The sequence below is a fragment of the Oncorhynchus mykiss genome, chromosome 17 (genome assembly GCF_013265735.2).
Source record: "Oncorhynchus mykiss isolate Arlee chromosome 17, USDA_OmykA_1.1, whole genome shotgun sequence".
Lineage (NCBI taxonomy): Eukaryota > Metazoa > Chordata > Actinopteri > Salmoniformes > Salmonidae > Oncorhynchus > Oncorhynchus mykiss.
In genome coordinates, this window is record NC_048581.1 from 26,358,806 (window position 1) to 26,384,506 (window position 25,701).

The 25,701-nt window shown below is 44.4% G+C and overlaps 1 protein-coding gene across 2 annotated transcripts in view; it reads left to right on the forward strand.

Annotated features, from left to right (window-relative positions):
- Positions 1 to 25,701, forward strand: part of LOC118940367 (netrin-1) — a 114,097-nt gene that overhangs the window by 85,635 nt on the left and 2,761 nt on the right. For both annotated transcript variants that reach the window (XM_036949489.1, XM_036949490.1), the window contains 2 exons: positions 3,004 to 3,057; positions 20,922 to 20,996. In XM_036949489.1, coding sequence (XP_036805384.1) covers positions 3,004 to 3,057; positions 20,922 to 20,996 — 129 coding nt within the window. The remainder of the gene's footprint in view (positions 1 to 3,003; positions 3,058 to 20,921; positions 20,997 to 25,701) is intronic.

Consider the following 25,701-nt stretch of genomic DNA (forward strand, 5'->3'; position numbering starts at 1 on the left):
GTGATCTGGCACGCGTGGCTGAATCCTGATCGGCTATCAGGGCTTGGCAGGTCGATTAGCAGTGAAACAGAGTAATCAGTAGGGAGTAAAAACCACATGGCCTCTGGCAGCAATTTTTTTTCTTGTCACAAGACAAATGCTTGCATTCTTAATGAGAAATTAGGCCTGTATAAATTAAACAATTAGGCCTGTATAAATTAGGCCTGTATAAATTAGGCCTGTATAAATTAAACAATTAAGGGAAAAGGGATACCTAATCAGTTGCACAACTGAATGCATTCAACCGAAATGTGTCTTCCACATTTAACCCAGCCCTTCTGAATCAAAGAGGCATGGGGGGGCTGCCTTAATCGACGTCCACATCATCGGAAACCGGGGAGCAGTTGTTGTTGGGGGTTAACTGCCTTGCTCAAAGGCAGTACAGCAGCAACCTTTTGGTTACTGGCCCAACACTCTTAACCACTAGGTGAAATAAATAAAATTAAAATAAATGATTGGGATAAGTCCTAATCAAATCAGAGGCGTTGAGCAAAAGACTTGATTCTTTCTTCCTTTATCAAACAGAATCTTCATCTACAGTGGCTTGCGAAATTATTCACCCCCTTTGGCATTTTTCCTATTTTGTTGCCTTACAACCTGGAATTAAAATGCATTTTTGGGGGTGTTTGTATCATTTGTTTGACACAACATGCCTACCACCTTGAAGATGCAAAATATTTTTTATTGTGAAACAAACAAGAAATAAGACAAAAAACAGAAGACTTGAGCGTGCATAACTATTCATCCCCACAAAGTCAATACTTTGTAGAGCCACCTTTTGCAGAAATTACAGCTGCAAGTCTCTTGGGGTATGTCTCTATAAGCTTGGCACATCTAGCCACTGGGATTTTTGCCCATTCTTCAAGGCAAAACTGCTCTAGCTCTTTCAAGTTGGATGAGTTCCTGCTGGTGTACAGCAATCTTTAAGTCAAACCACAGATTCTCAATTGGATTGAGGTCTGGGCTTTGACTAGGCCATTCCAAGACATTTAAATGTTTCCCCTTAAACCACTCGAGTGTTGCTTTAGCAGTATGCTTAGGGTCATTGTCCTGCTGGAAGGTGAACCTCCATCCCAGTCTCAAATCTCTGGAAGACTGAAACAAATCCCTCAAGAATTTCCCTGTATTTAGTGTCATCCATCATTCCTTCAATTCTGACCAGTTCTCAGTCCCTGCCGATGAAAAAAATTCCCACAGAATGATGGGATGGCGTTCTCGGGGTGACTGAATAGCGTTTTCCATGATGGCTAAAAAGCTCAATTTAAGTCTCATCTGACCAGAGGACTTTCATCCATATGTTTGGGGAGTCTCCCACATGTCTTTTGGGGAACATCAAACGTGTTTGCTTATTTTTTTCTTTAATTAAGCAATGGCTTTTTTTCTGTCAACTCGTCTGTAAAGCCCAGCTCTGTGGAGTGTACGGCTTCAAGTGGTCCTATGGACAGATACTCCAATCTCCACTGTGGAGCTTTGCAGCTCCTTCAGGGTTTTCTTTAGCCTCTTTGTTGCCTCTCTGATTAATGCCCTCCTTGCCTGGTCTGTGAGTCTTGGCGGGTTTGTTGTGGTGCCATATTCTTTGCATTATTTAATAATGGATTTAACGGTGCTCTGTGGGATGTTCAAAGTTTCTGATCTTTTTTTATAACCCAAATCTGTACTTCTCCACAACTTTGTCCATGACCTGTTTGGAGAGCTCCTTGGTCTTCATGGTGCCGCTTGCTTGGTGGTGTTGCAGATTCTTGGGCCTTTCAGAACAGGTGTAAATATACTGAGATCATGTGACAGATCATTTGACACTTAGATTGCACACAGGTGGACTTTATTTTATTAATTATGTGACTTCTGAAGGTAATTGGTTGCACCATATCTTAACTTAGGTGCTTCATAGCAAAGGGACAGCAAAATACATATACACCCACCACTTTTCCGTTTTTCATTTTTTTTTTCAATTTTTTTTAAACAAATCATTTTTTTCATTTCACTTCACAAATTTGGACTATTTTGTGTATGTGTATTACAAGAAATCCAAATAAAAATCCATTTAAATTACAGGTTGTAATGCAACAAAATAGGAAAAACGCCAAAGGGGGTGAATACTTTTGCAAGGCTCTGTATGCATGACTGCCAATACACTGCTATTGTACTCTTTTCCGTTCCTGTGTATTTTATCTATCTTGCCACCCTTTCCTTTTATCTATGTGTTCTCATACAGCGGTATCTGTGCTTCTCTGTCCTTGCTTCCCCTCGCTGCTTACACACCTGTTTCGGGGGTTTTATCCCCGTTTTGCCGCCAGTGTAACAAAATGCATTAGGTTTTATATCTATTGTTATCTAATGTTACCATCCTGCTCCTTTGGAGATAAGAGGAGCTCTTTTCATGCATGGCTTCATTCAATGTCAACTTCCTCTCTCTGTAAATAGCCTACACGAGAGGGTGAAGGAGAGCTGAGAGAATGAAGTCTTGGGTGTAAAACCGCAGAGACCTCGTCGTGGGGGGGTGAATAGAGGCGTGAGGGGGGAGACATTACAGATTTCACAACCCTCCCTGATATCTCCCCTCCAGATCTTAAGATTTAATCTCGCTGTTCCCCTTTGATCTGATCTGCCAGGTAGCTCCACCTGTACGGCATTCATATTAGGAAGTCCTTAGTTCTCAGACTTCCTAATATGGATACTGTACAGCTGAGAAAGTAACTCTCTACAGGCGAAACCTAACTAGTAACCATCCCTTCGTACAGTTACCCCACACAGCACGTCTACATCTACTGAAAAACTGTAGGTTGTACATTAATACTAAAGCTTTTCTGCTGGAAAATAAACACTCTTATTGTATTGTATACTCGTCTTAATTTGCATAACTCTTTCATCAAAATAACAGTTGTCTTTAATTCTATGTCAAATTTATTAAAACATAATGAAGCTAACTTTTGTCTGTGTTTGTGCGGTGTTTTTACCTGGAAACAGAGATTCCCGTTGTTCCCCCGACAACCACAGCCAGCAGTACAGAGGAGCCAGCAGGTGAGTGGATCCAGTCTCAGTCTCAGTCCTTATCTCTCACTACACTGCTTGTGTGATCCTAATTCCTCTGCAACATGGGATTATCAGAGCATGTTCTTGAGACTAATTTTTTGATATCAAACGGTTTAAATTCCACTGGCTACACCTGTGGATACCCATAATGCCTTTAGCTAGGATTTGGTTTGCAGTACGTATTTAGGCTGAGCAGAAAACAGAAAGAACCGCTCTCCCTCTCTTCCATCCCCACCCCTTCTAACTAAACATTTCCTTCACGTGAAATGTTAGAGCGAGTACAGTTTAAATTGGATCCCTGTTGCCTTCCCCCTCACTCCCCTCGTTAGAAGTTCATAAATATTAAATCAATTAGCCGTTGCCTTGGGATGTAGGTCCTTTAATCTTACACTCTTCATCCAATTAACTGTGTAACTGGAACGCAGTGGGGTGTTGGCACGGCAACGTTCTGGGCCGTGATATTGTTGATCTGTTGATTTTGTCTCTCTAAGAGGAAAAGAGAGGGAATATGGTAGTGAACGGAAGAGAGATTTGGGGCTCTGGTGCTAATCAGGGAAGCGAGCTCTTTCTCGAATTCAGGAGAGATGAGACAGTAGCTTGTTCAGAGGGGATTTCTTCCAAATTATACAGTGTGCATCACTCTCCCACCAGCTACTGTCAAAACACGGCAGTATTGTATATACATAATTTAATGTACTACTTCCTTAGTTAAATCTTATTAATTAACATGGAGAGATGAAATGGAAATTGATGTAACTTTTATATGAACACCTGTTAAACTTGAAAATTAAGCTAGAGACATGGTATGAGAAAAAACTATTCAGGAAAGAATGTTAAGAACCGCATTACAAATGAACAAAGATGGCAATGAAGATTTGTCACTAGTTAGTCACTACAAGAACCTGTCAGAGGGCAACACAGGCCACATCCTTCTCCTTTGCCCCTAGCTCGTGGAAAAGTGTGGTCATAGCGATGTTCCTCTCCCAGACAGAGAGAGGAGTTGTAGCGTGCCAGAACGCCTGGCAGCTGTTCTCAGACCTCCCGTTGGCCGTCTCTACTGCTGTTCTGACAGATCAGATTGACAGGGAAGTGAGGTTACTGCTGGTGTTGGAGAGTAAAGCCCCCCCCCTCCTCTTGTTTTCCCTTTTTCCATCACTCCTCTTCTCTCCCTGTTTCATGCTTTTTTTTGCAATATCACCAAATCAATACAACAGGTGAATTGTGAAATGCTTAATTACAAGCCCTTAACCAACAATGCAGTTTTTAGAAAAGACAGTTAAGAAAATATTGACTAAATAAACTAAAGAAACACAATACAATGACAATAATAAGGCTATATACAAGGGGTACCAGTACCAAGTCAATGTGCGGGGATACAGGTTAGTCGAGGGGACTTGTACATGTAGGTATGGGTAAAGTGACTATGCATAGATAATAAACAGCGAGTAGCAGCAGTGTGAAAACCAAATAGTCCAGCTGGCCATTTTATTAATTGTTCAGCAGTCTTATGGCTTGGGGGTAGAAGCTTTTAAGGAGCCTTTTGGACCTAGACTAGGCGCTTTGGTACAGCTTGCCATGCGGTAGCAGAGAGAACAGTCTGTGACATGGGTGACTGGAGTCTTTGACAATTTTGTGGGCCTTCCTCTGACACCGCCTAGTGTATAGGTCCTGGAAGGCAGGAAGCTTGGCCTCAGTGATGTACTGGGGCCATACGGACTACTCTCTGTAGCGCCTTACGGTCGGACGCCGAGCGGTTGCCATACCAGGCGGTGATGCAACTGGTCAGGATGCTCTCGATGGTGCAGCTGTATAACCTTTGAAAGGATCTGGGGACCCATCTTTTCAGTCTACTGAGGGGGAAAGGGCATTGTCGTGCCCTCTTCACAACTGTCTTGGTGTGTTTGAACCATGATAGTTTGTTGGCAATGTTGACACCAAGGAACTTGAAACTCTCGACCCCACTCCACTTCAGCTCCGTCGATGTAAATGGGGGCGTGTTCGGCCCTCCTTTTCCTGTAGTCCACCATCATCTCCATTGTCTTGCTCACGTTGAGGGAGAGGTACGCACCGCTGAGGGGCCCGCACCTCTGAGGGTTCCCTGTGTTAAGGGTCACTGTGGCAGATGGGTTGTTGCCTACCCTTACCACCTGGGGGCGTTCCGTCAGGAAGTCCAGGATCCAGTTGCAGAGGGGGGTGTTCAGTCCCAAGGTCCTTAGCTCAGTGATGAGTTTTGTGGGCACTATGGTGTTGAACGCTGAGCTGTAGTCAACAGCATTCTGATATAGGTGTTATTTTTGTGGGAAAGGGCAGTTTGGAGTGCGATTGAGAATGCATCATCTGTGGATCTCTTGGGGTGGTATGCGAATTGGAGTGGTTCTAGGGTTTCCGGGATGATGGTGTTGATGTGCGCCATGACCAGCCTTTCAAAGCACTTCATGGCTACCGGCGTGAGTGCTACGGGGCAGTAGTCATTTGGGCAGGTTACCTTCTCTTTCTTGGGCACAGGGACTGCTTGAAATGGTGGTCTGCTTGAAATGTAGGTATTACAGACTCTGTCAGGGAGAGGTTGAAAATGTCAGTGAAGACACTTGCCAGTTGGTCCACGCATGCTCAGAGTACACATCCTGGTAATCCATCTGTTGGACCTCTGTTTAAAGGTCTTGCTCACTTTAGCTACGGAGAGCATGATCACACAGTCGTCCGGAACAGCCGGTGCTCTCATGCATGCTTCAGTGTTGCTTGCCTCGAAGCAAGCATAAAAGGCATTTAGCCTGTCTGGTAGGCTCGTGTCACTGGGCAGCTCATGTCTAGGTTTCCCTTTGTAGTCTATAATTGTTTGCAAGCCCCGCCACATCCGACGAGCATCAGAGCCAGTGTAGTAGAATTCAATCTTAGTTCTGTATTGACGCTTTGCCTGTTTGGTGGTCCGTCTGAGGGCATAGCGGGATTAGCGTCCGGATTAGTGTCCCGCTCCTTGAAAGATGTAGCTCTAGCCTTTAGCTTGGTGCACATGTTCCTGTAATCCATGGCTTCTGGTTGGGATATGTACGGTCACTGTGGGGACGACGTCGTCGATGCACTTATTGATGAAGCCAGTGACTGAGGTGGTATACTCCTCAATGCCATTGGATGAATCCTGGAACATATTCCAGTCTGTGCTAGCAAAACATTCCTGTAGAGTAGCAACCGCGTCAACTAACTACTTCCGTATTGAGCGAGTCACTGGTTCTGCCTGCTTTCGTTTGTGCTTGTAAGCCAGAATCAGGAGGATAGAATTATGGTTAGATTTGCCAAATGGAGGGCGGTGTGTGGAGTAAAGGTGGTCTAAAGTTTATTTCCTCTGGTTGCATCTGTGACATGCAGTTAGAAATGAGGTAAAACGGATTTAAGTTTGTCTGCATTAACGTCCCTGGCCACTACGAGTGCTGCTTTTGAATGAGCATGTTCTTGTTTGCTTATGGCCTTATACAGCTCGTTGAGTGCGGTCTTAGTGCCAGGGTCGGTTTGTGGTCGTAAATAGACGGCTACGAAAAATATGGATGAAAACTCTCATGGTAGATAGTGTCGTCTACAGCTTATCATGAGGTACTCTACATCAGGCGAGCAATACCTCAAGACTACCTTAATATTAGACATTGGGCACCAGCTGTTATTGACAAATAGACACACATCATCCCCTCCCTGGTCTGGGAGCAACATTATATCCTTCGCATCCTTCCCTGGCTGAACTAAACAAACTGTGGGTTCCCATGTATTGTATCCTGAACAGTGAACACAGAGGTTTTCAAAAGGCAAGTGAATCACTGGCTGGTCAAGAACTCTCGATTTTCGACATCACTTTATAATTTGCCATAGTTCTCGCTAGTTCCGTCGTCCCTGATTCTCTGCATTTGAGTGAGCATTAACGCGTAGGTGTCCTTGCGGAATAAGAGCTAAATAACTCCCGTTATAATCCTATTGATTAAACTGTGTCATCGGACCAATGTAAACATCATTATAGAGGAAACGTATAATGATACTGACCACGTAACTCCGTATAACGTAATCACCTGGGGTAATTCCTGTACATACAACTTGAATGGGTGCGACAAACTATGAACATTCTATAGAAATGGGAGATGTTGAAATCAAGCAGATTGCAAGGTGGGGCACTTTGACTGACAGGTTGCATCGGTCACGTCAGATTCCTGGGTAGACGGACAGAGGTCCGGCGGGACCACCCAGGCTTCCAAACCAGAGGATACATAGTTTCACACATTACTGGGTCTGGACTGAGCTAACCACTGGATAGCTTGGTACGTGGACAAATGGGATCTCATCCAATACATGATTGGTGACAGATGTGGTTGTTCTTACCAGGGCCTCACCACCAGCCCCCTAAATGTGTGCCTATGTCGTTAGAGAAGCATATATATACTGAAAAAATATATAACGTGCAAAATTTCAAAGATTTTTACTGAGTTACAGTTCATGTAACGAAATCTTTCAATTGAAATAAATTAATTGGGCCCTAATCTATGGATTTCACATGACTGGGAATACAGATATGCATTTGTTGGTCACAGACAGCTTAAAAAAAAAGGTAGTGGCGTGGATCAGAAATCCAGTCAGTGTCTGGTGTGAACACCATTTACCTCATGCAGCACCACACATCTCCTTCTCATAGAGTTGACCAGGCTGTTGATTGTGGCCTGTGGAATGTTGTCCCACTCCTCTTCAACGGCTGTGTGAAGTTGTGGATATTGGCGGAATCTGTAACACATTGTCGAACACGTCGATCCAGAGCACCCCACATATGCTCAATGGGTGACATGTCTGGTGAGTATGCAGGCCATGGAGGAACTGGGACATTTTCAGCTTCAAGGAATAGTGTACAGACCCTTGCGACATGGGGATGTACATTATCATGCTGAAACATGAGGTGATGGCGGCGGATGAATGGCACGACAATGGGCCTCAGGATCTCATCTCTGTTTTTGTGCTTATTTCAGCTCATGAAACCAACACTTTAAATGTATACATTGAACAAAAATATGAACGCAACATGTAAAGTGTTGGAGAGAGAGACATACAGACAGATGCAGGTATATACATTGTTTTATCTAGATGGAGAGACTTTAAGTGACGAGTCATGACATTATTGCTACTTTGGTTTGTAAGGTAGGACTAAAGGAAGAGAAACTGGCATGCTTGGGGTGGGCTGATTATAGGCGAGGCTGGACAGCTGTGCAGCAGGTGCCTCCCCCCTACCCCAACCCCATCGGAGTCGGTTGAGGGAAGTGGTGGTGGTGGTGGTGGTGGTGGGGGGGTATTCATTTGTCTCCAACGATGTGTTCTGGGTTCCCCACCTCCCTGAGTACATGGAGGGGTGGAATGCATGGCGAATATCTCGGACGGCAAGGCACAGACAAAACACATATTGTGCGGTTAGGTCACGGATAGTGTGAGTAGTCACTCCCCATTGGTCCTCGCCTGACAGAGATGTCTGTAGAGCAACGGAATGTGGAGGAGATTATAACAGCTGAGCTGACCACCATAATATCAACCAGTGACCACAACCAGGGTGGTATTTATTAGGCACGAAATGGAAGAAAAACAGTCATAATCGTTATAAAACGGGGAGTTACTGTCGAAAGTCATCCAATGAGAAGCGTTCGTTTTCGGTTACAAAACGTTTTGGGACGGTGTGCCCTTATGAACATGATCCAGGATATGGGTCACGATGATGATGATAAGAAAGATGTGGGGGTTTTTCTGTGGCTGGAATGGTTCAGGATTTGCAGTGAGACCCTCCCTGGATATTTGGGACATGAGTCTCTCTCTGGATCCACGCTACACACCCTGTTAATACTCTCTGCTGCCTCACTGGGCTTTAGTGTTGTGTCATGGGATTTTATTACCTGCTCCTAGTTTAATATGAGCGAGAGAGAGAGGAGAGAGAGAGAGCGAGAGAGAGAAACGTTGACCCGAGGGAGAGGGAGAGAACGGGGAGAAGATAGCATCGTAATAGCATTGTATTGGCGTGTCATCATCATCAATACCAAACCCACAATATGATTTATGGCTTGGCAATCTCAGCCTGGCTCTCACAACATGAACACATTGGCATCTGCCTCTCTCACTGTCTTCTGTTGTCTGCATGTTGGGATGGAGCCAGCATCATTGCCCACTGACTCCACTGAAACTCAATGGCAGTAATAGGGATGACCACACTCTTGTTTTCAGATTGGTTCCACAGAACATGCCGCCCAAAACAAACAACCCACAAAACCATCATGTCATGAATCATAAATAGATGCTTTCGCTCTGTTGTTACCCAGCTCTGTCGCTTCCCAGCTCTGTTGCTCACTGGGATCGAAAACAACTTTTCTCTTACTTCAGGAGGATGAAAGAATGAATGAATGAAAGAGAGAGAAAGAGGCCGTGTACGAAACCTGTCCTGCCTACTACTTACAAAAACTGCATACTGTGTACTAACCATACTACATACTATTTAGAATGTACTGTTTAGTAAAAATCTATTCAATAAGCAACAGATATCACCATACTAGACTCACCCATACGTCATCTGATGTGAAACTGCACCGTTTCCCGCCATTCATCATGGTGCAGCAGGTCTCACTATCAGCTGCTGTCAAACACGTCTGGATCTGAAAAGAGGATCATTATGGTGCAGCAGGTCTCACTATCAGCTGCTGTCAAACACGTCTGGATCTGAAAAGAGGATCATTATGGTGCAGCAGGTCTCACTATCAGCTGCTGTCATACACGTCTGGATCTGAAAAGAGGATCATTATGGTGCAGCAGGTCTCACTATCAACTGCTGTCATACACGTCTGGATCTGAAAAGAGGATCATTATGGTGCAGCAGGTCTCACTATCAGCTGCTGTCAAACACGTCTGGATCTGAAAAGAGGATCATTATGGTGCAGCAGGTCTCACTATCAGCTGCTGTCATACACGTCTGGATCTGAAAAGAGGATCATTATGGTGCAGCAGGTCTCACTATCAGCTGCTGTCAAACACGTCTGGATCTGAAAAGAGGATCATTATGGTGCAGCAGGTCTCACTATCAGCTGCTGTCATACACGTCTGGATCTGAAAAGAGGATCATTATGGTGCAGCAGGTCTCACTATCAGCTGCTGTCAAACACGTCTGGATCTGAAAAGAGGATTCTCTTCCTCAATAGCACGCAGCAAATTTGTAGTAGATGAAAAGCCGAAACGAGTATGACACGGCATACCATTTTTTTTAACATACTATACAACGTTCTATTTTCACATACCAAAAATACCAACATTCCTACTGTTTAGAACGCAATTATGGGTATTTGGACACGGCCAGTGTTGTGTTTGAGAACATCTAAAGCGAGACCGAGTCAAGACCAAGACCGGAGCAAATCGAGTCCGAGGCTGGCGAGACCGAGTCAAGACCAAGACGGAGCAAATCGAGTCCGAGACTGGAGGGGGGCGAGACCGAGTCAAGACCGAGTCAAGACCAAGACCGGAGCAAATCGAGTCCGAGACTGGAGGGGGGCGAGACCGAGTCAAGACCAAGACCGGAGCAAATCGAGTCCGAGACTGGAGGGGGGCGAGACCGAGTCAAGACCAAGACCGGAGCAAATCGAGTCCGAGACTGGAGGGGGGCGAGACCGAGTCAAGACCAAGACTGGAGCAAATCGAGTCCGAGGCTGGTGGGGGGCGAGACCGAGTCAAGACCGAGTCAAGACCAAGTCAAGACCGAGACCAGACAAATGCAAGTCCAATTCAAGACCATGACTGTAATAGTGTCATATCGCCACGATAAGAGTTCAAAATGTTCTGTGTTCATATTTCAGAAGAGCAGTTTGTTCTTCCTTACACAGAGACAAGACCGAGACACTCAATATTTGGTATCGAGAGCGGTCTCAAGGACTACAACACTGGACACGGCCAGAGAGAAGAAAGAAATGAAGAAACAAAGAAAAAGAAAGAAAGAAAACAATTAAGAAAACTCTCTTTGGACAGGGTCCAGCCCTACTGCAATGATCCCAGCAGCCCAACAGCCCAGGCACTGTGGCTATAATCTAATTACATGCTTTATTTGCCACAATTTGTCTCTCAATCAGTCTTGTTCACGGAGAAGAAAGAAGTAGGGAGGAGAAAGGCCTCCCCCATGCCCCTATTTACACCTCTTTGTTCCAGCTAAGCAGGTCCCTGTCACTGGGTCCTGTCTAGGTCTTTGCGCTACTTTTATCCATGTAGATAAAAGTCTGAAAAATGTGCCTAGGACTTAAAGACTGTAAGAGGGTGTCAATCAATCTCTCCCACTGCTAAAGAAGCACAGACACATCCAGGCGGCAAAGGAGCGTCTCTCAGCGTTTCTCCTTCCTCGCTCAAACAACCGAGAAACAAAGGGAACGACACCTCCCAGTAAGAGAGCGTAGAGAGGGGATGGAGAGAGGAGGCGCGGAGGGGAGGTACACAGAGCTCAGCGCCCCTGGACTCATTCCACTTCCCCTGACTAGAGTGTCCCACACAAAGGGTACATTTGTCCTCGCGGTGGGGGACTGCCTGGTCCTGTATGGGGATCTGGGGGTGCTCGTCTCAGGAGTACACTAATGGCCAACGAGCGCTATCAAAGGAAAGTATCATGATGCCATCAAGGGGGTTTATGGGAAAGCAAAAGCAGCCATTTCCACGGGCCCGGGTCGTCATTTACATGGAAATCAGGCGCCGCTATGCCTAGTATAGACTCAATTTCATCTACTGTGCCATTTTCCCCCTCACAACTACCTTCTCCAACCCCATCAGCTGAGACGATTTTGGGTTTACTTGAAACCCCTCACCCCGCCAACCAACTTCGTCCTCTTCTAGTGTCCCCCCAGCCACTCTCCCACCCTCCTCTACTTTGGGTGCATTTTTCCTCGTTTCAGCGTTACCCAGGCAACCTCATTCACCCAGAATAGAAAGGGAAGTATAAGGCAGGCATGGAGCATGGACCTGGTCACAACAATGAAGTTTGTTCATATTCAGGCTGGCTGAAGGTCTTATCCTTCCTCCTACCAGCCCATCACCCTGCTTAACACATCACCCCCTCCCCTACTCATCCTTCCCTCTCACTCCCTCCCTCTCTCTCCCTTCATGTCTCACTTTGTGAAAAGATAGCACGATTAAAACCTTTTCAGAGGAGAGTTGAGGGAACTGTGCCGATACAGTACTCTGGATCCAATTTGTGTCAGAGAGTGAAAAAAGGCAAACAAAAAATTTGAATTCCTATGTTTGGCATCGCGTCATGCACTCTTTACTGAAGGTGACTGGCGGTGTGGCAGCGGAGCGTGGGGCAATCAGGAAAGCCTAGGCACCTTTTCTGTCAAGGTTAACTCAGAGAAGTGGGCTGTGTGGATACACACTTAAAGTCCCAGTAATTCATCACAAACCTGTACACATTACCTAACCGAACTGAGTCAAGGCAAGCAGTACTACTCTGGCCTGATGCATCTACCATAGTTGCTAAAACTGTGTTGGAATAAACTAAATATCTGAGCCAGCACAGTACAGTTCAGGGGCCTCATTTATAAATGCTGTGTACATATAAAATATTCCCCTACACATGCCTGCTCCCATTTTCCCGTAAAAGTTGCAATTTATAAAAACAGAACAACCTTTTCTAGTGGTTGAAGTATTGTATTGCAAACATGCAAGTATTGTGTGCAAAATCAGGGATATGATGACATGATTTTCCCCCAAAACCCCCACAAAAAAACTGGAAAACATAACAACAAGATGCTGCCATTTGCCATTAGTGAGAAGAGTGAAATCAATGTATTTTATTTTTGGAATCTAAAATAATTTGATATACAGAACCAGAAAGTAGTCATACCTCTTGACTTATTCCACATTCATTGTGTTACAGCCTGAATTCAAATGGATTGCAAAGTGAAAACATGTCTTTAGAATTTTTTGCAAATGTATTGAAAATTAAATACAGAAATAACTAAGTTACATAAGTATTCACACCCATAAGTCAATACATGTTAGAATCACCTTTGGCAGTGATTACAGCTGTGAGTCTTTCTGGGTAAGTCTCTAAGAGCTTCCACACCTGAATTGTGCAACATTTGCCGATTATTCTTTAAAAAGATGTCAAGTTTGATCATTGCTAGACAGCCAATTTCAAGTCTTGCTATAGATTTTCAAGCTGATTTAAGTCAAAACTGTAACTAGGCCACTCAGGAACATTCAATATTGTCTTGGTAAGCAACTATTTAATTTTATTGTCATGCTGAAATGTGAATTTGTCTCCCAGTGTCTGTTGGAAAGCAGACTGAACCAGGTATTCCGTTAGGATTTTGCCTGTGCTTGGCTCTATTCCGTTTCTTAGTCCTTGCTGATAACAAGCATACCCATAACATGATGCAGCAACCACCATGCTTGAAAATATGAAGAGTGGTACTCAGTGATGTGTTGGAAATGCCCCAAACATAACACTTTGTATTCAGGACAAAAAGTTTATTTCATTGCCACATTTTTTGCAGCATTACTTTTGTGACTTGTTGCATACAGGATGCATGTTTTGGAATATTTGTATTCTCTATAGGCTTCCTTCTTGCCACTCTGTCAATTAGATTAGTATTGTGGAGTAACTACATCCTCTGTTTTCTCCTATCACAGCCATTCAACTTTGTAGCTGTTTTGAAGTCATGGTGAAATCCTTGAGCGGTTTCCTTCCTCTCCGGCAAATGAGTTAGGAAGGACGCCTGTATCTTTGTAGTGACTGAGTGTATTGATATACAGTCCAAAGTGTAATTAATAACTTCACCATGCTCAAAGGTATATTCAATGTCTGTTTATTGTATTTGTTTACTCATCTACCAATATGTGCCCTTCTTTGCAAGGCATTGGAAAACCTCCCTGGTCTTTGTGGTTGAATCTGTGTATGAAATGTACTGTTCGACTGAGGGACCTTATAGATCATTGTATGTGTGGGGTACAAAGTTGAGGTAGTCATTCAAATCATGTTAAACATTATTATTGGACACATTGTGAGTCCATGCAACGTATTCTGTGACTTGTTAATCACATTTCTACTCATGAATTTATGTAGGCTTGCTATAACTAAGGGGTTGAATACTAATTGACTCAAGACATTTCAACTTTTCATTTTTATTTCATTTGTAAACATTTCTAAAAACACAATTCCACTTTGACATGACGAGGTATTGCATGTAGGCCTGGGGTTATTTTCATGACCGCAGCAGAATAAATTCCTCCTATTTTCTAGCCATGATCGGGTCATTTTCCCTATGTAGCCATACAACAAATTACGATGCATCTCCCATTTAATTGGGACTAGTAGCCTAAATAGATTCTGTTTTTTTAAGCTAAACTTGCTTTTTGCCTGAGTAACCTCTGGTGGCAGAGCATTCCATGATAACATGGCTCTATACATGCTGTACAGTACCTAGCCTAAATAGATAGGCTATGTACAGTGCCTTCAGAAAGTATTCAGACCCCTTGATTTTTTCCACATTCTGTTAGGTTACAGCCCTATTCTAAAATGTATTAAATAGTTCCCCCCCCCCCCCCCCCCCCCCCTCATTAATCTACACACAATACCCCATAATGACAAAGCAAAAACAGGTTTTTAGAATTTTTTGCTCATTTATAAAACTTCAAAAACTGAAATACCACATTTACATAAGTATTCAGACCCTTTACTCAGTACTTTGTTGAAGCACCTTTGGCAGCGATTACAGCATAGCGATTCTTCTTGGGTATGATGCTACAAGCTTGGCACACCTGTATTTGGGGAGTTTCTCCCATTCTCCTCTGCAGGCCTTCTCAAGCTCTGTCAGGTTGGATGGGGACCGCTGCTGCACAGCTCTTTTTCAGGTCTCTCCAGAGATGTTCGATCAGGTTCAAGTCCAGGCTCTGGCTGGACCACTCAAGGACATTCAGAGACTGTCCCGAAGCCACTCCTGCGTTGTCTTGGCTGTGTGCTTAGTGTCGTTGTCCTGTTGGAAGGTGAAACTTCGCCCCAGTCTGAGGTCTTGAGCACTCTGGAGCCAGTTTTCATCAAGGTTCTCTCTGTACTTTGCCTTGTTTATCTTTGCCTCAATCCTGACTAGTCTCCCAGTCCATGCTGCTGAAAAACATCCCCACAGCATGATGCGGCCACCACCATGCTTCACCGTAAAGATTGTGCCCGGTTTCCTCCAGACATGACGATTGGTATTCAGGCCAAAGAGTTCAATCTTGGTTTCATCAGACCAGAGAATCTTGTTTATCATGGTCTGGGAGTCTTTAGGTGCCTTTTGGCAAACTCCAAGCAGGCTGTCATGTGCCTTTTACTGAGGAGTGGCTTCCGTCTGGCCACCCTACCATAAAGGCCTGATTGGTGGAGTGCTGCAGAGATGGTTGTCCTTCTGGAAGTTTCTTCCATCTCCACAGAGGAACTCTAGAGCTCTGTCAGAGTGACCATCAGGTTCTTGGTGACCTCCCTGACCAAGGCCCTTCTCCTCCGATTGCTCAGTTTGGCCGTGCTGCCAGCTCTGGGAAGAGTCTTGGTGGTTCCAAACTTCTTCCATTGAAGAATGATGGAGACCACTGTGTTCTTGGGGACCTTCAATGCTGCAGAAATGTTTTGTTACCCTTCCCCAGATCTGTACCTCGACACAATCCTGTCTCGGAGCTCTACGGACAATTCCTTCAACGTCATGGCTTGGTTTTTGCTCTGACATGCACTGTCAACCGTGGGACCTTATATAGACAGGGGTGTGTCTTTCCAAGTCATGTCCAATCAATTGAATTTCCCACAGGTGGACTCCAATCAAGTTGTAGAAACATCTCATGGATGATCAATGGAAACAGGATGCACCTGAGCTCAACATCGAGTCTCATAGCAAAGGGGCTGAGTACTTATGTAAATGTATTTCTGTTTTTTATTTTTAATACATTTGCAAATTTTTCTAAAAACCTCTTTTCACTTTGTCATTATGGGGTTATTGTCTGTAGATTGCTTAGTATTTTTTGGTATTTAATCTATTTTACTATAACAACAAAAAAGTTAACTGTCTGAATACTTTCCGAAGACACTGTGTTTCCAGTTTTAGCCGATGTAGCCGATGTGATCCCACAGGCAGGGCAGATTATAACACACAGTCAAATTTCACAGGTGAACAGATATTTGACCTTTTACGTTGAAGTATGCATGTACAGTAATACTGTAATAATACAAAATGTTACCCTAGGACAATGTTTCAGAATTCACGACAGTCCGGAATATTCTGGGAAAAAGTCGATACAAAACATTGTTGGATTCAAACGTTCTGCTGACAGGTCTAAATTCATTTTCCATCGTTTTTTCTTTCAGAAACTGTCACAGTCATTTGCCAAACACAGAATAAATTACTGCAAAAGATTAAAACATGCTGGCAACACCTCCAGAAACATTTGATAACATTTATTTTTGAATTCTAATAGTTCCAGATTATACAGCAAATAAATGAGTTAATTGTAAAACCATAAAAGGTGAATGCAGGTTGTTTCCATGCATGAGTTATAATGCACGTTCTCACGTGAACAGTTTTACGACGGGCTGATTTATAACGGGAAACATGCATATGTATGTCATCCACCAAGTTAATAAATATAAATATTTTTAAATGTACGTATTATTTTCAGAAATTGCACATGCAGATATTTAGTCTGAAATTTACGCAATGGTTATAAATGAGGCCCATGGCCGGTCCCTAGCTGTGTCAGGTATTTATTTGTTCACTGTGGAGGAGTGGACACCAGAAAGGGCTTTGGCTAACGCTTCATGGGCCGCTAATTTCCTTCCTGACCTCCCTTTGTCGTGACTATGACCCTCTACCTCCCCTCCTCCCACCCATCACTGGGACCACCACCCCTAGGTTCCCCTATTGCAATAAATGCCAAAGCTTGACACGGCCCTGGGGGGGTCTCGAAGGGTGGGTTTGGGTGGGCGACTTGAAAAGGAATGGGAGTTGGGGTAAGTCGGTGGGGGCCTGAAAGTAAGTCGGTGGGGGGTCTGAAAAGTGGGGTTTGGAGGGACATAGCGGTTGAGTTGACAAGAGTTGGCATAGCCACAGGAAGATGTATTGATTTGGGGGTGCAAAAAAATTAAGAAATATATATATATATTTCTTAATATTTTTTTTATTAAGAAATATATATATTACATTTTTATATATATATAATATATATATATATATATATATATATATATATATATATATATATATATATATATATATATATATATATAAATAATAAAGCATTGGATGTACAGTGCCTTGCGAAAGTATTCGGCCCCCTTGAACTTTGCGACCTTTAACCACATTTCAGGCTTCAAACATAAAGATATAAAACTGTATTTTTTTGTGAAGAATCAACAACAAGTGGGACACAATCATGAAGTGGAACGACATTTATTGGATATTTCAAACTTTTTTAACAAATCAAAAACTGAAAAATTGGGCGTGAAAAATTGGGCGTGAAAAATTGGGCGTGAAAAATTGGGCGTAAAAGCAACACAGCTCATCACCCTGAACACACCATGCCCACTGTCAAACATGGTGGTGGCAGCATCATGGTTTGGGCCTGCTTTTCTTCAGCAGGGACAGGGAAGATGGTTAAAATTGATGGGAAGATGGATGGAGCCAAATACAGGACCATTCTGGAAGAAAACCTGATGGAGTCTGCAAAAGACCTGAGACTGGGACGGAGATTTGTCTTCCAACAAGACAATGATCCAAAACATAAAGCAAAATCTACAATGGAATGGTTCAAAAATAAACATATCCAGGTGTTAGAATGGCCAAGTCAAAGTCCAGACCTGAATCCAATCGAGAATCTGTGGAAAGAACTGAAAACTGCTGTTCACAAATGCTCTCCATCCAACCTCACTGAGCTCGAGCTGTTTTTCTCGATGTGCAAAACTGATAGAGACATACCCCAAGCGACTTACAGCTGTAATCGCAGCAAAAGGTGGCGCTACAAAGTATTAACTTAAGGGGGCTGAATAATTTTGCACGCCCAATTTTTCAGTTTTTGATTTGTTGAAAAAGTTTGAAATATCCAATAAATGTCGTTCCACTTCATGATTGTGTCCCACTTGTTGTTGATTCTTCACAAAAAAATACAGTTTTATATCTTTATGTTTGAAGCCTGAAATGTGGCAAAAGGTCGCAAAGTTCAAGGGGGCCGAATACTTTCGCAAAGCACTGTATATACACAGATTGTACATTATTAGGAGGAATATATATAAATACACACACGCAGATTGTACATTATTAAAAGGATCCACAGCATGGTTGAGTACTAATTTCTGATTGGTTAGAAGGGAATTCTAGAATGGACATTAAAACCAGATAACGGGACAGTTGGAAAAGATATCGGGGACACCTTGCAATCATTACGCAATATTCGCCGACACATGCAGACCGTACTTGCTACAAAGTTACAAAAAGCTAAACCAAAAACCACACATACTGAAATTGTATACATTGTAAATGCAGGGTCAACAGGGGAAAAGTATTCTAGCTACAGTAGCATTTTTTGCAGAGACATTTTTGGGAGCATCTGATGACCTAACGTGGTGAGTGATGAGCATACATTTTCCCGGTCCCTACTGTTGCAGTCATGATGCACGTGGCGCTATGCTGTCAAATCCTACCTGATGTTTCTGGTTTGACCAGCTGTTTTCAGCAACTGGTATTTTTGAATTCGGTTGTCATATTGCCAGGTTCGCTAGCAACAAACTATACTGATCAAAAATATAAATGCAACATGTAAAGTGTTGGTCCCTTGTTACATGAGCTGAAATAAAAGATTCCAGAAATGTTCCATATGCACAAAAGCTTATTTCTCTCAAAATGTGTGTGCAGAATGGTTTACATCCCTGTCACGCCTGCTTCTGCTCCCCCTCTCTGGCGCTCGAGGTCGCCAGGCTGCTTATCATTACACACACCTGTCGCCATCGTTACGCGTATCAACGCTTCATCGGACTCACCTGGACTACATCACATTATTAATTTACCTCCCCTACTTCCTTAGTTTATTTCCAGAGTCAGCACTAATGTTATGTGTCCCTTGTCCAGACGCTGTTCGTGTTTTGTTTCCTGTGTTTCTTCATTAAATATTAACTCCCTGTTCCTGCTTCTCGTCTCCCAGCGCCTGTCCTTACAATTCCTGTTTAGTGAGCATTTCTCCATTGCCAAGTTAATCCATCCACCTGACAGGTGTGGCATATCAGGGAGCTGATTAAACAGCATGATCATTACACAGGTGCACCTTGTGCTGGAAGACAATAAAGGCCACTCTTAAATGAGGAGTTTTGGGACACAACACAATGCCACAGATTACTCATGTTTTGAGAGTGTGCAATTGGCATGTTGACTGCAGGAACGTCCACCAGAGAATTAAATGTTCATTTCTCTACCATAAGCTGCCTCCAACATCGTTTTAGAGAATTTGGCATTACATCCAACCGGACTCACAACCACAGACCACGTGTAACCACGCCAGCACAGGACCTCTACATCCGGCTTCTTCACCTGCGGGATCGTCTGAGACCAGCCACCTGGACAGCTAATGAAACAGTGGGTTTGCACAACCAAATAATTTCTGCACAAACTTACAGGAACCGTCTCAGGGAAGCTCATCTGTGTGCTTGTAGACCTCACCAGGGTCTTGACCCGACTGCTGTTCGGCATCGTAACCGATTTCAGTGGAAAAATGCTCACCTTCGATGGCCACTGGCACGCTGGAGAAGTGTGCTCTTCACTGATGAATCACAGTTTCAATTGTATCGGGCAGATGGCGTCGAGCGGTTTACTGATGTCAACGTTGTGAACAGATGGTGGCGGTGGGGTTAAGGTATGGGCAGGTATTAGCTTAGGACAATGAACACAATTGCATTTCAAATACATACCACTACCGTGACGAGATCCTGAGGCCCATTGTTGTGCCATTCATCCATTCAGCCATTCATCTATTTGGAAAAAGGCAAACTGACAGCCGCAACCAACCATAGATGTATAACCCATAGATGGCAGCTTCCATTTAGGTCATGACTGGCATCTATTGCTAGTGTACCCATGAGTTTAATAGTCAAACAGCTAGTCTTGTTCTATATTTGACGACAGTGATTTCCCAACTGTAAGTGATAAAACTTAGCTATTTTTTAGAAGCTATTTAGATTCTGCAGCTAAATTATGCTCCCTGGTGTAGTATATGGGGATGGATTTTTCAACCAAGAGTACTATAATTTCAGGCAAAACTATTTACATTTATCAGGAGGCGATGCAGCATCTCCAGCACCCCTACTTCCCGTGGCTATTGGTGTTGGGGGGCTGGGAGTGCTTCTACAGGCTTTAATCATTCCCAAACTGGCACTTTGACAGTGGGATGTTGGGTGGCGGTCGGCATGGGGATTGGGGGAGTTAATTTGAGTGGTTTTCTGAAGCGATGGCACAATAAGCAGCAGTCCAGAGGTCCTCCCATCAGAGCTATAGGGCCGGGGCGGTCGCCTGCAGCCGCGGGACCCTTTTTGTCTGTCTCATTTCTATTGGCCACCACTCCTCTCAATGCTCCATAAGCCCTATTAGAGGAAGACACAATTGAACCTGGCAGATGCGTAGCGCAAGGAATTCTGAAGGAGATGTGGTGTCACTTTTGTCTTTTTTCACAGTCTGTGTTGCTCCCTCTATAGTTGTTTTAACCTAGTGTGGATCTCTCTCTCCGCTTCCTCGCTCTCTCTCTCTCTGCTTCCTCTCTCCTTCGCTCTCTCTCTCTCCGCTTCCCCTCTCTCTCTCTCTCTCTCTCTCTCTCTCTCTCTCTCTCAGACTGTGACTCCTATTGCAAGGCTTCGAAAGGCAAACTGAAGATCAACATGAAGAAATACTGCAAGAAAGATTACGGTGAGTTGAGTTCCATCCTCTGTGCAGTAGTCTACAATCCTACAGTAGAAGCTCATGCTGCCTCCTGGGCCCTGGTGGACTTGGGAACTCAGCTAGCTCAAGTAGCTAGCTCCATATTTATTTACAACACCCAGCACCAAGCCCAGGCATCCCCGCAGGACAATCCTACAGCTCCTGGGCATTCTAGGGACAGCTTACTCCAGCTTTTCAAGAAAGAAAGTCAAAGGATCAAACAAAGGGGGGGGGGGGGGGGGGGGGTGGGGGGGGGTCAAGCCATCAGAGAGAAGAGCTTAGGGTGTGAGGATAGAGAGGGTGCGAAGGGGGGGGGGGATGATGGACAGCCCAGCAGGTATTTAAGGGCAAGGCGGATAATGTATAAAGCAAAGTCGGTGTGACGGACAGTTGGGGTGCGCGTCTAAAGGTCCTCATTAAGGGGAACTTAAGGGATGGGCCTTTTCAGACAGGCATTCCTGTGGCCATCCCATCCGGCTGCCCTGGCCATTGAAAAGGTTGAAAGGTTGAAAAGGTGCTTTAGGTGGTTAAGACCCTGGTGAAGGTTGTGGAGGTTTGACCCCGACCTGATTGAAGCCAGTCTGTTAAATCAGTCAACCAAGAAGGGGCATCCTGCCTGAAAATACCTTGGCAGATTGAATGAATGACAGCCCAGGCATTGTTCCTGAGTTTTTGAGGGGTTGGATCCAGGCATGGTGTCAGGAGGAATCCCATGGGCCACAAATGAAAAGTGGCTTAAATTCTCTCATTGCAGCTCTTTTTAATTTGATTTTATTTCGTCTTTATTTAACCAGGTAGGCCAGTTGAGAACCAGTTCACATTTACAACTGCAACCTGGCCAAGATAAAGCAACGCAGTGTGAAAAAAACAACAACACAGAGTTACACATAAACAAACAGTCAATAAAATAAAATAACGATTTTTCTATTTATGTACAGTGTGTGCAAATGTAGAAGAGTAGGGAGGTAGGCCATAAATAGGCCCTAGAGGCGAAAATAATTACAATTTAGCATTAACACTGGAGTGATAGATGTGCAGATGATGATGTGCAAGTAGAGATACTGGGGTGCAAAAGAGCAAGAGTGTAAGTAATACTATGAGGATGAGGTAGTTGGGTGTGCTATTTACAGATTGGCTGTGTACAGGTACAGTGATCGGTAAGCTGCTCTGACAGCTGATGCTTAAAGTTAGAGAGGGAGATAAAAGACTCAAGAGATTTTTGCAATTTGTTCCAGTCATTGGCAGCAGAGAACTGGAAGGAAAGGCAGCCAGAGGAAGTGTTAGCTTTGGGAATGACCAGTGCAATATACCTGCTGGAGCGTGTGGGTGTTGCTATGGTGACCAGTGAGCTGAAATAAGGCGGAGCTTTACCTAGCAAAGACTTATAGATGACCTGGAGCCAGTGGGTTTGGCGACGGATATGTAGTGGGGGCCAGCCAACGAGAGCATACAGGTCGCAGTGGTGGGTAGTATATGGGGCTTTGGTGATAAAACAGACGGCACTGTGATAGACTGCATCCAGTTTGCTGAGTTGAGTGTTGGGGGCTATTTTATAAATTACATCGCCGAAGTCGAGGATCGGTAGGATAGTCAGTTTTACGAGGGTGTGTTTGGCGGCATGAGTGAAGGATGCTTTGTTGTGAAATAGGAAGCCGATTTTAGATTTAATTTTGGATTGGAGATGCTTAATGTGAGTCTGGAAGGAGAGTTTACAGTCTAACCAGACACCTAGGTATTTGTAGTTGTCCACATATTCTAGGTCAGAACCGTCCAGAGTAGTGACGCTAGTCTGGCGGGAGGGTGCGGGCAGCTATCGGCACTTAGTTTTACTAGCATTTAAAAGCAGTTGGAGGCCACGGAAGGAGTGTTGTATGGTGTTGAAGCTAGTTTGGAGGATTGTTAGCACAGTGTCCAAAGAAGGGCCAGGTGTATACAGAATGGTGTCCTCTTTAAGAGACAATTGCTAAAAAAAAAAGAGGGAAGTTTATAGATGTGAAAATACTCTACCGTGTGGTGTTTGGTAAAGGCTTGCCATGCATATGTATATACAAATGTATTTATTTATTTACTTTTCTGCTCTTCTGCACACCAGTATCTCTAACTGCACATGACCATCTGATAATTTATCACTCCAGTGTTAATCTGCTAAATTGTAATTATTCGCCCACCTCCTCAAGCCTTTTGCACACATGACAATGACTCTTTTTTTACTTTCCTACTGTGTCATTGACTTGTTTATTGTTCACTCCATGTGTAACTCTGTGTTGTTGTCTGTTCACACTGCTATGCTTTATCTTGGCCAGGTCGCAGTTGTAAATGAGAACCTGTTCTCAACTAGCCTACCTGGTTAAATAAAGGTGTTCTCAACTGGCCTACCTGGTTAAATAAAGGTGTTCTCAACTAGCCTGCCTGGTTAAATAAATGTGTTCTCAACTAGCCTACCTGGTTAAATAAAGGTGTTCTCAACTAGCCTACCTGGTTAAATAAAGGTGTTCTCAACTAGCCTACCTGGTTAAATAAAGGTGTTCTCAACTAGCCTACCTGGTTAAATAAATGTGTTCTCAACTAGCCTACCTGGTTAAATAAAGGTGTTCTCAACTAGCCTACCTGGTTAAATAAAGGTGTTCTCAACTAGCCTACCTGGTTAAATAAAGGTGAAATAAATAAAACAAATAAAGAAAAGTTCTGCACCACAGTAACTAGTTTGTAGCCATTTGTAGGCGAACAGGTTTAATGAGTGGTAAAAAACAAAAGCTCTGTGGATCATTGATCCCGGCAGCGGAGCTCATGTGTGAAGGAGGTGTATTAGTTAGGGTCTCCAGTGAGTCAGTGGAGGATTTGGAACATGCACCTCCAATGGAGTGTAACGGGGCCATGTTTAACCTCTCAGGCCCACGCAAGGATCAATGGACTCCCGTAGGGAGACGCACTCTGTCCTGGGGAAGCCCAGTGATGTGTTGTGGTCTTCAGCTGTACAAACTCTTAACCCTTATACACTGTCTATAAGTCAGAGCTTGTCAGTGCCCACTGAAGACCCATAGGGGAGAGGAGATGGGGAGTGAGGTGGGACCCTACCCAGGTGCACCCCAGGTGCATGTCATCAAGACATCATAGTGTGTCTCACCGTAGCTCAGACTCAGCAGTGTTGAGAGCGCTGCTCAACAACACAGGGAGTGTCCTCTACCCCCATCCTAGTCTCTCACAGGCGGGCAGGTCTGGCAGGCACCGGAGGAGGAGTGTGTAGAGGGGACCTGCTGGTATTGATGAGTGATCTCAGCACCACCCCAGCATGCCTCAGGGAAGGCATGGTGTGTGTGTGTAATAGTCCACAGTGGGGTTAGGGTACATGCTCCTGGGCTTCAGAGCAGGCGACAGTAAGGGAACCCCCACTGTTTTACTCTTACTGTTCTCCTCAATGTCCAATTACAGGCAATTTCCTCTGCTTCCCCCCTGGCCCTCTCCAACATTACCCAAGCCCTACGCAGACCTCCCTAACCTGCCATGGGCCCTGGGGCCGGCCTCCCTGCCAAGGCCTGGGTCTAATCCACTTTCTCCCTGCCTCGCCATACCTCAGGGGGGCTTTGTACGGGTCCTGTACAGGGATAAGACTCGCCTCGCACTTTACACTTCAGGAAGGTTTACTGGAGGTTCCCGGTGTGGCGGAGAGCATTAGGAGTGCATTGTCTCGCTGTGCCTTGGTTCTATGCTGGAAAATATGCAGACACACTCCAACCCCCATAGAGAACCACTTGGATACAGCAATTTCTCCATACAAAAGGCCTGAAATGACAGTGGAACAGGGCTTAACAATAGGTTCAGTTATTTACAGTTTGGTCTCTCAGGGTTTCACCCTGTGTTGTTGTGCAGACACAAACAGAGAGCGCCTTCCAGTGGTGACACCAGGGAAGGACAGGGTGACAGAGGGCACCAATAGGGTTCACCACCAGGTCAACAGCCAGTTCAACCAATGCCCATGCTAATAGTGACAGTAAAATACACCAGGAATGCTAATGCTAGCAGAAAATAACACCAGGGCCCTATTTGATAACCCTGATAACCCTCTACCATGCATGGCGTCAAATCTGCAGTGCAGTGCAGGACACGTCTCATTTGGAGCCATTGACAGAGCCATTACATTCACGCTCAGTGATAGTCAGTTTGTGTGTATAAGAGGTTACATTTTAAGGTGATCTATGCTGCTTTTGAGAGCTGTTGGTGAGCAATGGAACATATTGTCAACGTAGTGCTCTCTTCATACTATCACAGAGCTGCTCCCGCAAAAACCCATCTCCTCACAGCCCATCCCTGCCTCTTAATCACGGCCCAAATCAAATCCCCTGACATCTATAATGGACGTGGAGCTGGATCTGCTACCGGACGACTTTGTCTTGACAGCATTTCCCTTGGAGGATACAAGCCTCTGATGGGCGTCTGGTTAGGTTACAGGTCCAGTCTCCTGTCCACTGGGGCCGGTTGAGTAGGTAGTTGCTGATGACTCCACTAGAATCAGCGCCAAATGGAGAAGCCAACCTCACTTTTTTTATATAAAGAGAATAGAACAGAACCCTACCCTACCCTTGAGGCTTTGTCAGTTATGGTGTTTTCAGTGCCCTGTAATGCCGCTTGGACAGTGGAGATCACAGCGTCTCATGGTGCTAGTCTGTGGAGCCAGTAGCGCTGACTGGAGACGCAC